This window comes from Lepidochelys olivacea (assembly GCF_965140295.1).
Source record: "Lepidochelys olivacea isolate rLepOli2 genome assembly, chromosome: 12".
NCBI lineage: Eukaryota > Metazoa > Chordata > Testudines > Cheloniidae > Lepidochelys > Lepidochelys olivacea.
The window spans coordinates 25078117-25090517 of record NC_140422.1 but is presented as its reverse complement, the minus strand read 5'-3'; the positions used below and the strand labels follow the sequence as shown (position 1 = coordinate 25090517).

Below are 12401 nucleotides of genomic sequence, written 5' to 3'. Positions count from 1 at the left end.
CACCTGAAGAAAAGCGGCTCTGCCTCTGCCCTTGTTTTCCCTGTTGGATGGATTTTAGTCTCCAGGACAGTCTGTGTAACACGAGCACTAGCTTACGTCCAGTCTTCAGTTAGTGCATCTGCATTAGAACTTCAATCTGCAATGTTCTGATTTGGGTTTTTACATATGAGATCAGAGCTGTAACCAGATTTGTTCTTTTCAGGTTATGGTGTGGATCCATGGAGGAGGTCTGTCGATGGGTGGAGCTTCAATGTTTGATGGGTCTGGATTATCTGCCTCTGAGAATTTGGTGGTGGTAACTATACAGTATCGATTAGGTATCACTGGATTCTTTAGGTGAGTCTTTGTATCATCACATCCCCATTAAAACACAAACAGTTTGTATACAAGGATATAATGGGTGAAACATTTTAATGATATAAAATATTAAATATCAACAGTAGGAGCACTGTTCTGCTGCATTCCTCTAAATATTTGTCCAAAAGAACTATTTTACACGCTTGCTTCTTCAAATGACGCCTCCATGAAGTCCTAAAACACACAGCTCACGTGAGATACAGAAGCATGTTTATAGGTTCATTCTTTCAAGTACCTCTCTTTATGGTCATGGGATCCCATTACATAGTGATGTTCCTCAATTTACTGGCTTATTGTACAAGGTAGGTTTGGTACCATTCTCATCAATTTGAGGAAGGTTTTAAACCCACAGCAAATGTCATTATATCCGCTGAAATAGTGTTAACTTTCGGGAGACAAATTGTGCATTGACAGTGAGTGATGCTGATAGCCAATGTCTATAATGTACATTTAATGCATGGCCTTTAGTTCCTAACCTTTAGAGAGTCCCTTGAATAATAGCACTAAGGTCCGTCTGTACTACAGACCTATGTCAGTATAACTAGGCTGCTCAGAGATGTGAAAAATCCACACCCCTGAGCAGCACAGTAATCTTAATCCCTCTGGGTAGACAGCGCTATGGTGATGGGAGAGCTACTACCTTTCGGGGAAATGGATTAACTACACCAATGATGGGAGAACTCTCTCAAGTCAGGGTAGGCGCATCCTCACTTCAGTGCTACAGGGGCGCAGCTGCAGCTGTGCAGCGTTTTAAGTATAGAGTTGCCATAAACCCTTTCCAGTTCTGCATTTTGGGGGGATTTACAATTTTGTCTCTTTTTGTTTTCATCACCCAGAAATGCACAGAAGCCTATAACCAAAAGTCAAACCACAAATAGGAAAAAGTTTATGTATCTTAGTTAACTTGGGCCAAATTCATACCAGAAGTTACTTCACTCACCGAATGACAGGTTTCAGAGTAACAGCCGTGTTAGTCTGTATTCGCAAAAAGAAAAGGAGTACTTGTGGCACCTTAGAGACTAACCAATTTATTTGAGCATGAGCTTTCGTGAGCTACAGCTCACTTCACCGAAGGGGAAGTTACCCCAGGGTTGAATTAGGCCCATTCTCTGTAGGTATTTGTAGAGGTAGGCTTGTAGAAATACGTATCTTCAATAAGGTTATTCTAAACAATGTACATAAGTGATTATTTTTGTTTTCTGGAGACAGAACCATAAACTTAATAACAGCAAAATAAAGTCTATTGGGACTTACTTAGAATCCTCTTGCTTTCAGTACTGGTGATGAACACGCTCATGGAAACTGGGGCTTTTTGGATCAAGTGGCAGCGCTCCAGTGGATTCAAGAGAATATCAAACATTTTGGAGGAGATCCAGGATCTGTCACTATATTTGGAGAGTCTGCAGGAGGCATTAGCGTTTCTGGCCTTGTAGGTTTTATAGTGATTAATGCAATACTTTGCATTTCTGTGCTGCCTTCCATCCATGGGTTTCAGTGTGTGTTACAAACACTGACTGATCGAGTCTCATAATGCTGCTGAGAAGTTGGGAAGTATTATCCCTATTTTACAGATGGGGTGACTGAGTCATAGAGAGCTTAAGGGCATAGCAGGCCAGTGGCAGAGCCAGAAATAGAACTCCTGTCTTCCCTTTAGTCACAAGGCCACACCCTTCCTCTCAAATGCTATAATGGATACAGATGAGGCTTTGAAATACCTCCCCCCTACAAACTCCTGGTTTTACTTTACGTTGGGAATAACAATGAGTATCCGTCCTACACTACAGCAAGTCTGACAACTGAACCAGCCCCCCAAATAGGAACAACCATCCCAAACTCTGGGAAAGGTTGCATGTCCATCTGAAACTGGAAGCCTGGTCCATCTCTACTGTAAACTGACTATAATGTTTGAACCCTACTTTTTTCCAATCTCTTCCAGGTTCTCTCTCCTTTGGCCAAGGGCTTGTTCCATAAAGCCATCTCTGAGAGTGGAGTTGCACTTTTTTCTGCCGTGTTCAGTTCACATCCTGAAGTGACTGCTAAGGTTCTGATATACCCATTCTTACTAACTATGTTAATGAAGCAGCACAGTTATGATGACACATCGTCTGCCCTCTAAGCTCTGTGTCTCATTCCAGAGGAGTTAACATTTTTTCCTTGTTCAGCTAGATTCTTTGAAACTTCATCATGGGGCATGTGCATTGCAACCTATTACACAGAGATCAGATTCCATCCTTCAAATGTTACATATTGTTTTTCCTACGTGGAAACTGTCATCTGCCTCCTTTGCGAGTTTCTTTCTTCCCTTCCCCCTCAGACTCAGTTTTTGACTTAAAACTTTGTATGTAGCTTCCTTTTTCTTCATACCCCTATATAGGTACTCGTGGAGGGCTCATGCTGGGGAATGTAAGTCTGCTTCAGTAGAATATAAGGACTCTAGAGATTGATTGCTGTTTTATTGGCACAATCTAAAATATTTTTTTAAAATATTATTACATCAACCAAAAGCAGCCAAGCAGTTCAGAAAGAGATGCAGGATACTTTATTCTAAACTCATGCCAATGATCAGACAAGATGATCAGTTATGTGAAACTAGAGTGCTGCGCTTGGCTTCGTTCATTTCTTGTGAGGTTTATAAATGTCCCTTTAAAACAACATGTTTTTTACACTTATCATTTGGTCTCTTGTTTAGATTCCAGACCTACCAAGCTGATTTGTAAGCATATTCAGCTAGTATTCTATGCTATGGGTGAGATTTTTCAAAAGCATCTGGCATAAAGACTAAATCAATTAGGCTAACAATGAGCAGTTTTGACAATCCCATCCTAGGACTTCAGGTGCATGTTATGGAAAAATTGATGCTCATTAAAGATGGACTTGTAAGTGTGTGTGCTAGGTTAGCTTCACAAATTCCACTTTCTATTCCTTGTAACACTTTCTTGTTTTTACTATTTAACATAATCTCCCTAGAACCTAAAAGATTTTAAAAGATCTAATTTTTTTTATTTGTAAATAATTGCAGATAGTCGCTAACATAACTGGCTGTGACACCTCCAGTTCAGCTGCAATGGTTCATTGCCTAAGGAAGAAACCAGAAGAAGAAATGATTTTGAACGTTCAACAACAACAGGTGGGTGAGGCTGACTGAGATATCAAATGCAGCCACAGTGCATGCAGTTATAATGGCACTGACATCTATAGAGGTGTGTCTGGGCTGAACTGGGACCAGCATCATAATTTTTTTTGCATAACAGTTTGTAATAGGGTCACACTCACCTTTCACAAGCACCCCCTGGCCAAGTGTGTGTGCCTGGACTCTCTCTGTTTGTGGTGGGTCTTCAGTGACTCAGCCCTCTGGCCAAGTCATACACAATCTGTCTGTGAGATAAAAGCAAAAAGTCCAGCAGGGGCCTCTCCCAGTGCTCTCTGTAATGGCTCCCTCAAGTTTTCCCTGCTCCAGAATAGAGCAGTGCCCCAGGGCTCCTCCCCTGGAGGTAGTGACTTGGCCCTCTCAGGGCCTTTCTGGCCCCAGCTCTTCAGCTGGGTCACTACAGTTCAGTTCCCCTTCTGGGGTGCCTCAAAGTCCAGGCCACTTTCCTAGTGGCTGGCAGGGAACCTGGGTCCGCCCTCTACTCCAGGTCCCAGCCCTGGGACCCAACAGATAGCAGCCGACCACAATGTCCCTTTAAATAATCTGCATTGCTGCTCTAATTCCCTGGGCTACTTCCCCGTGGCTCCAGCACATTCTTCACCCTTTCCTCTGGGCCTTGTCCTGGTGGAGTCCTAGCAGCCAGTTCAGAGTACCATCCACTCTCCTCCAACTCAAGCAAGGAACTGCTTAATCTGGCCCTGCAGCTCTTCTTATACTACCCTGCTGGGCCCTGCTTGGCTGCCTCCCACACAGCCACTCTCGGCAGCTCGGAGGACTCTCTCCACTGCCCTTTTCTGGGGTGAGGTGTGGCAGGGCCACAAGGCCTCCAGCAGGGGACCTCAAGACCTAGTCCACCCCATCACACTATTACTAATATTTGTCTGATTTTTTTTTTTTTAGTCTGGTCTCAGTTGAAACTTTGCAATACTGTCTATAGGAAAACCAGTAAGTCCGCATAACAATTGAAAATGTGTAGAGCCCTACAAATCCACAGATATTGGCTCATATCCACAGATATCCATGGACCATTTTTGCAGGTCGCAGATCAGATATAAATTTTGTATCTGCACAGGGCTCTAAAAATGCGTTCTTTTTTTCTCCTCCAGCAAGTCGGAATTATCCCAGCAGTTATAGATGGTGTGTTTATTCAGAAGAACCCTGAAGAGCTAATGGCTGGCAAAGACTTCAGTGCTGTCCCATATATAATAGGAATAAATAATCATGAGTTTGGCTGGTTGCTTCCTTTCGTAAGTAATTTCTAATGGCTCTTCTACAGCAGTCTTTGCATTAACTGCATATTAGTGGCACATTTCCCAAACCTTTTTATACCAGCCTCCTCTCCTATTAAAAACAAAGTTTGGTCACCCATTCTTGTTTAGGAAAGGCCCTCTTCTCTTCCCTTCCCCCCCCCCCGCCCCCCGGCCCCAAGCTGCTCCTGTGCATTTTTATAGTTTTCACTCTTTCCAAAAAATTACTTTATGTTCACAGAGGGCCTTTCTTTCTGAAGGATCCCAGAGTTATTACATACATAGACCACCTCTGGGACGGAGGGTAGAGTAGCAGAAAGTTAAGTCTAAGAATTAGAAAAGACTGGAAATTAAAGTAATGATCATCATTCCTCACCAGGCTCCCCTCAACACACACACACACACACACTCTTATAATCTGAGCTCCAGTGTGTATCTGATGTCACCACAGAAGTCCTCTAAGAATTTTGCCATGGTCCTCCAGCAAAGAGAGGGAAATTTGATGGCCAGAATTTTCAAAATTGACTAGTGATTTTGGATGCCCAGATGGTTTGTTAGAAAGCGCTGAGTGCCACTCTCTGGGAATCAGGCACATTTAAGGGCCTCAGACTGGACATCCAAAAATAAATTAAGGCACCCCAAATCACTTATCTCTCTTGAAAATTTAGGCTGATATTCAAATGTTAAAACACGCAGGGGAAACCACTGTCTTTGTTAATTAATAAATAAAGCTTTTGAGGCATCCATACATCAAAAAAAGTTGGTTTCTCTGCGTCACTACTACTTTGTGCTTTGCAATTCAACTTCAGGAGTTTACAACCTCACTCCCTCCACATCACCAGCTGCGGGTTTCTCCAAACTGAGAGCCTCCTGTACTAGGAGAACTCCCATAGCTTGAGTTTGATTTACTTTATAGTGAGAACTTTAGGGATTTATATCTAGATCTACCTTCCCCTAAAAACTTGGCAAAAGCTTTACTTATTCTATATTTTGTATCTACTTTTCTAACCTTAACTAGAACCTAGCAAGACTCAAAAAGGGATTGGACGCACATATGATAAGAGTATCCAGAATTGTTGTTGTCATTTTGGGAGGGATGTGAAATCTCACATTTAAGGTCTGAAACCAGTCTCTAACTATTAGAGATCAGGATGAGACATGATTCGGGTGTGGGAAGGGAGACAGATTACCCACACCTGCCTACTGTGTGGTTCTTACACCTTCCTCTGAATCACATGGTCTTGACCACTGTTTGAGACCTAATAGTGTAGTAGATGGACCTTGGGTCTGATCCAGAATGGCAGTTCCTATGAACTTTTACATTTTACAGAACCTTTCATTTGTGGGTTTATATGTAAATCTCTGTGTAGTTGTTAAGGCTCTTGGGCTATATAAACATAAATGATTATTTTTAATATGTTCCTGTGTAGTTATTGGACATACCTGGCTTGAAGGAGGGGATGCAAAAAGAAACCATCCTCTCAACATTACAAATGCTGCACCCGTTCTTGGTAAGAGACCTGCAGATTTTCTCATGTTTCTTTCTTTTCAGATGTGTTGAACATTTTGGACTTGGGGGAGTGTTTTGGGTTTTTTTGTACATACATTTTTTTAGAAATCCCACAGATGCTGAAGGACCTACGTGCATTTTTTCACACGTGGGCACCTACTTATCTGCATGTACTTAACACAAAGCTGGGCACAAATAGGGGTTGTTCTCAAAAGCTACATTTATTGCTGGGCTGTCTGGTTCTGATTTTAAAAAAAGAGATTTACAAGCTAATTGCAGACTTGGAATTCTAGATACTGACACTTCTTTTTAATGGTTTTTGGTTAATTTCTTCTCCTTATCCTTCCTTCCAGCCTGTGCCAGCTGAATTTGTGTCTCTGATAACAGACGAGTATCTGGGAGACACAGACGACCCTGTCGCTCTGCGGGACCGGTTTCTGGATTTGTTGGGAGATGCAATGTTTTTAGTTCCAGCTATAAAAACATCTAATTATCACAGAGGTAAGTTTCTAGTTAATATTTGTTAAATAAAAGGTCACAAGTTCAAACCTACCAAGACTCAATTGTCACTTGACTTCAGATAGCACACTTAATACGTCCATGATCTGATTTCAATTTGGTCACCGCTCTTTCTAGTTAGGCAAAGCATTCTCAGTTGTATTCATTATTGAAGATTATTGGGTCACTTTTTAATGTGCTTTGTGACGGGTTCCCCCTAGGGTGCTGCCTGGAACTAGAGTACCACTGACACCCTCCCTCCCCCTGACCCATCAGCTTGGGGTCCCACTCACCCTGTAATGCTGTGACAAGCTGCTGTGACAAGCTGACATGTCCCAGTCTCACACTTTCACCAGCACACAGGTAGGGACACACCCAGCTGTAATAACATGCAGACAGGCCTTCTGACCAGCCCCTGCATGGGAAGGCTATACAGCTAGGACACTTACCAGCTTCCCAGGCACCTACACCCCTCTGGATTTATACCATCTTGTGCTGCACAGAGAACTATACAGCGTAAGCTCATAAAATTCGCCCTCTCCCTCAATGTGGAGAGACATATGCAACAGCTTTCTGCCCAAAGTTATGATTTCCACACACTTGTTTTAGACAAAACGAAAACAAGCTTATTAACTACAAAAGATAGATTTTATGTGATTATATGGGATAGCAAACAGATCAAAGCAAATTACCTAGCAAATAAACAAAATGCAATCTAAGCTTAATATACTAAGATATTGGATATGAGTAGCAAATTCTCACCCTAAATGATGGTTTAAGCCAGTTGCAGAGATTCTTAAAGGGCAAACTGCACTTGCTTGCAGCTTAAAACCCCAGGTATTCCTTTCACAGGCTAGAAATCCTCCTAGCCAGGGTTCAGCCCTTTCCCCCAATTCAGTCCTTCTTCCTCAGGTGTTTTCAGGAGTCTCTTTCGGTGGGGAGGCAGTGAAAAACCACAGTGATGCTACTCTCCTGCCTTAAATAGCTTTTGCCTATGTGGGAACTCTTTTGTCTCTAGGCTTAGTTCCTATGCTTTTCAGGGGGAAACACTGGTATTTCAAGATGGAGTCCAGAACCAGGTGACTTGATCACATGTCCCTGTAAGGTCACAGCAGCCATAACTCGGAGGCTGTTTGTAGTGTCCTCAGGAAGGCTCCCTGGTGGGAGATTAGGGAGAACAACAGGTCTTAGAAGAAGCTAATGTCCCTTCCCAGCCAGTCATCTAGACTGATTGCATTCTGTCTAGTGGGCATTCCCCAGGTGTAAACACATTTGTAATAGATGCATAGACAATGTTCCTAACTTCAGATACCAAAATAATACACGCATACAAGTAGGATAATTGTATTCAGTGAATCATAACATTTTCAATATCTTACTTGATCTGTCTTGCATAAAATATATCCTAGTTATAGCATAATCATATAATAATATTACTATGAAGAATATGGGGCGTAATGCCACAGCACTCTTCCTAATCTTGGTGATTGAATAGTGGGCTGGGGACAAGACATATACATACTTACGGTGAGTATATTTCCACCTTTCACTTGTATAAGCACTTTAACTCTCGAAGACAGAACTCAAGTATTCCTTGTGTTAAGCAGGCTTTAATTATTTCTTCTGTAATATCTCCCTAATCTTTTTCAATCACTGTGCCCAAACTGTTCCCCCTTTGGTACTGGATGCAGCCAAAAAGCCTTTGTATGCAGGTCACTCTTGTTACCGATTTAGCTATTTTAGGATTTTACACTGCCACCTGTCAGCATAGTATTTGGCTGTCTTCCAAGTAAAATGGACAGCAATAGCAAAGTCCCTAGTGGACTTCATGGCATCATTAGTCCTTCTCCTTTTGTGGGGAAAAAACTCTTCTTGGAGTATGTGTTGTGTTTTGTTTTGGTTGGTTGGTTTTGTTTTCAGCTTCTTTTTCGGGGTGATGGGCGGTTGTGTCAATGGGATTTTGTTGGTGTCATTTTTGCTATGGTGGAAAAGCTTTTTCAAGAGGTTCTATAGTGTCTCCTAAAGATGATGAGATTCTAGATTCAGCTGATTTCTTCTGGAAGTTGGTTCCATAGCAAGATTGGGGGATTCAAAATGCTTTGCTCTCAATGCTCATGTGCTTTGTCCTTTGGTTTGTCCTCTGCATTGTCCCAAACGAGAAGAACTCTTAGTCGTTCAGAGATCAAAATTAAGTCTTTAATGTGTCTGGGGCTTGACCCATTAACTGCTTTGAATCTGATATCCTTCCTTTTATGTTTGGAGTTCATGTCTCATCTGAAACTCAAGTCAGAAACTATTGATTCCAATCTCCAGTTACATGCCTAGAATTGTTTTAGCTTCTCACTGTAAAATGTAATATGTTGTCCTTTTATTTTTTTTAAATCTATAACTTCCATTTCCCATGCAGCACTGAATAGGCTCGGTGCCTTTGTGGATTTGTAGTGGTTTTTCTATTTATTTTAATTGTGTTTTCTCTTAGACTCTGGCTCTCCACTCTACTTTTACGAATTCCAACATCGTCCAAGTTCAGCAAGTTTCAAACCAGATTTTGTAAAAGCGGATCATGGAGATGAAGTTAGTTTTGTCTTTGGAGGGGCATTTCTTACTGATGAGACGTCACTGCCTGGTACGGAATTTTGTAACATAGTGTATGTTTATTGTTCCAGTATAACCGCAGGTTAGCCCAGTATTTCTCAGATGCAGCCACCATGGCCACATGCGGCCATGAGGGACTTTTCGTGCGGCCACAGCCTCCTGGGCGGTGATTGCAGGGGGCGTGGACAAAGCAGCGGCCCCCTCCCACAGAGCCGCCAGCAGTGGTTGGGCCCTGCCCACCTCTGGAGACACACAAGCTGGCGGAGCAGGCAGTCAGTGAGTTCCCCACCTTCCCGGGGCTGGTGGGGTCAGGCTTCAGCCCTTGGGTGGTGGGTGGCAGGCTCCAGCCACGGGGCTTCAGGGTCCGTTCCCCGACCATATGGTGGCAAGCTCTGGCCCCAAGGTCACACACCTCCACCTTCAGTGTCCCTGGCCCCCGCTGCTTCCATATCCACCTTCCCATCCAAGGCTTGCTGGGGCTGAGTAAGTCCGCTGTGAAAAGTGATATATTTGTATGTTTATTAATATCACTTTTCACTGCAGACTTAGTTACTAGCATGTCTTGGGGGGAGGGGGAAGCAACCCAAAAAAAAGCAAAAGACAAGAACGTACAAGGCACCTTATTTGTGATTCTATTCTGTTTAGGTCCAGTAAAGAATAGAGACAACTGTACATTATTTTAATTGAGTCTGGGAGAAAAGATTCTGCATAAACAAATTACAATGATTTGGACATGGATATGTGCATATTTATTTACTTTTCCTAAAGTTAATTAAGTAGTTTAGGAAAAATTGTCAGACCAGCCACCAGCAAGAGATCGTGGCCGCATTCTGAGGCCCCCCCTCAGAATTGTGAGAACCCCTTGGTTAGCCATATGTTGTTCCCTTTGGTATTGAGGGCTGACAGGTACCTGCTAAAATCAGCAGAGTTGCACAAGTGGGTGTATGAGAAGGCAGACTTTGGCCATATTTAAATCAGCCTTGCAAAATTCTACTTGTAAAATTAAAAACATATATTTCCTTCTTGCTCCTCCCATTACAAATTATTCTGTTTGATTAATTTGGCATAGGAGAATAATGGGTAGTTTTTGTTTGTGACACTTTTTCCCAGTCCTTACCTGACAACATGGATTTACATCCAGGCTTCCTTTTTATCCAGCAATATATGGTAATTTAACTCCTTTTTGGAGGCTATAGACACATACATTCCCTTTCTGTAACACACACACCCCCCTCAAAGCAGTAATTTGACTGGCAGCCTATAAAATACCGAGGTTCAAAAGGTTAACTGTAGTTGGTGCAAGGTGGTTCTGAATCTACACCTACTACCTGTTTTCAAACAAAGCCTCCTTTGATATTCCCAGCTTTCAGAGATGCTACAGAGGAAGAGAAACACCTCAGCAGGACAATAATGAAATATTGGGCTAACTTTGCTCGAAATGGGTAAGATTCATGGCTTCTTTTCGAATAGAGAATTTTGCTATTTGAATGTACAGCCAATTAAACAGCCCAGTTATGCAGACCCCGTAATGTTTCCAAAGTAGCTTCATGGATAGCCCTAGAGACTTCAGTCCTCTGCTTAATCACAGAAAAGGTACAGCATGGGTAGTGACAGTGCAAGCTGCTACCCAGAGCCTCACTAAAATGTGTCGGAATTGTGACCTGGGACCATCTTGAGAGCTAGGAACAGAACCCAAGGCCTAATCTACATCTCACCCTAGGTCTACCTAGCTAGCTCCAGGGCTGTGGGAAAATTTTGTACCCTATGTGACATAGTTATGTCAACCTAATTCTCACAGTGGACACCTCTAGCTCGATAGTAGAATTCTTCCCTTGACATAACTACTGCCTCTCAGAGAGGTGGATTATCTACATCAATGGAAAAACCCCTTCCGTCAATGTAGGAAATGTCTTTGCTACTGCAGCTATGCTGCAGTAGTGTCGATGTACCCCAAGTCTCCTGAGTCCCAGTCCTACACCCTATCCTCCACACCACACTACCTCCTCACAGTGCCTATTATTGTGATGACTTCTCTGCTATGGAAGTGTTTGTATTAGAAGCTAACCTGAGCCCACTAACTTATTTCACATGCTAATGAACAGCTGTCAGAAGAAAGTGGCTTTGTTAGTCTGGGCTGGATTAAAATTGAAGGCCTAGAAGTTATGGATTATCCCATTCCCAGTCTATATCACCACTGTATCACCTCTTCATTCTATTGTGTGCAGAAATCCTAATGGCGAAGGTTTGGTGGAATGGCCAGTGTATGACATGAATGAAAAATACCTGGAGTTGAATTTAAAGCAGAAAGAAGCAAAGAAACTGAAAGGGAACAGAGTGGAGTTCTGGACAAAGACTCTGCCTGAAAAAATCAAGAAAATGAAGGAAAAGAAAGAGCATCTAGAATTATAATTCATAATGTGTGGGGGAGAAAGGGCGTGTGTGTATGTCACAAAATAAAATCAGATACAATTGGTTTAATTGTGAGAAATTAACAAATTCTGGAGTCTTATCCAGAGATTTTTTTATACTATTTCATGTATCTGGTGTAAGGATCAGCTTGCAGAATGCTTTGACACCCATAGGATTCATTGCTAGCTCCAGCAGGGAGATCTTCCAGATAACTTAAACAAGGCACTAGCATAGATTTTTGACATTGAAGTCATTCCTTGGAAAAATAACTCACCGAAGGAGGATCACCAAAGGTGCTCAAGAGTGAACTATGTGTGACAGGGTGCAGGGTCCCCAGTAAAGGAGGACTTAACATCAGTTCAGCTCTTCCCCTTGCAGAAGTGCCCCTGGGAAGGGCAATACACTGGGTGCTTGGGAAATGGTTGGACCCCCAGCTTGGGGGCATTTTATTTCATTTTCTGGTATGTTTTTATTCACCTTTTCACATTACAAACATCTGTTCAGAGCAAAAACTTGCTTGACTGCATGTTGTTTCTGCTGAGTCGTTCTACCAGTTTCCTCTTCTGCACTAAGCTGTGCAAGGCTAGACTGAAGCATAATTTTCCCTAGGCTGCATGTGATGCACAGGACCTGCACA

The 12401-nt window shown here is 42.5% G+C and overlaps 1 protein-coding gene across 1 annotated transcript in view; it reads left to right on the top strand.

Annotated features, from left to right (window-relative positions):
- LOC311528903 (uncharacterized protein) overlaps positions 1-11833 on the top strand; it is a 47506-nt gene extending 35673 nt beyond the window's left edge. The window contains exons 17-26 of the mRNA XM_084644398.1: positions 203-336; positions 1633-1786; positions 2294-2398; positions 3377-3484; positions 4612-4752; positions 6183-6263; positions 6616-6763; positions 9240-9386; positions 10719-10797; positions 11581-11833. Coding sequence (XP_084500524.1) covers positions 203-336; positions 1633-1786; positions 2294-2398; positions 3377-3484; positions 4612-4752; positions 6183-6263; positions 6616-6763; positions 9240-9386; positions 10719-10797; positions 11581-11764 — 1281 coding nt within the window. The 3' untranslated portion in view covers positions 11765-11833. The remainder of the gene's footprint in view (positions 1-202; positions 337-1632; positions 1787-2293; positions 2399-3376; positions 3485-4611; positions 4753-6182; positions 6264-6615; positions 6764-9239; positions 9387-10718; positions 10798-11580) is intronic.
- The last annotated feature ends 568 nt before the right edge of the window (positions 11834-12401 follow it).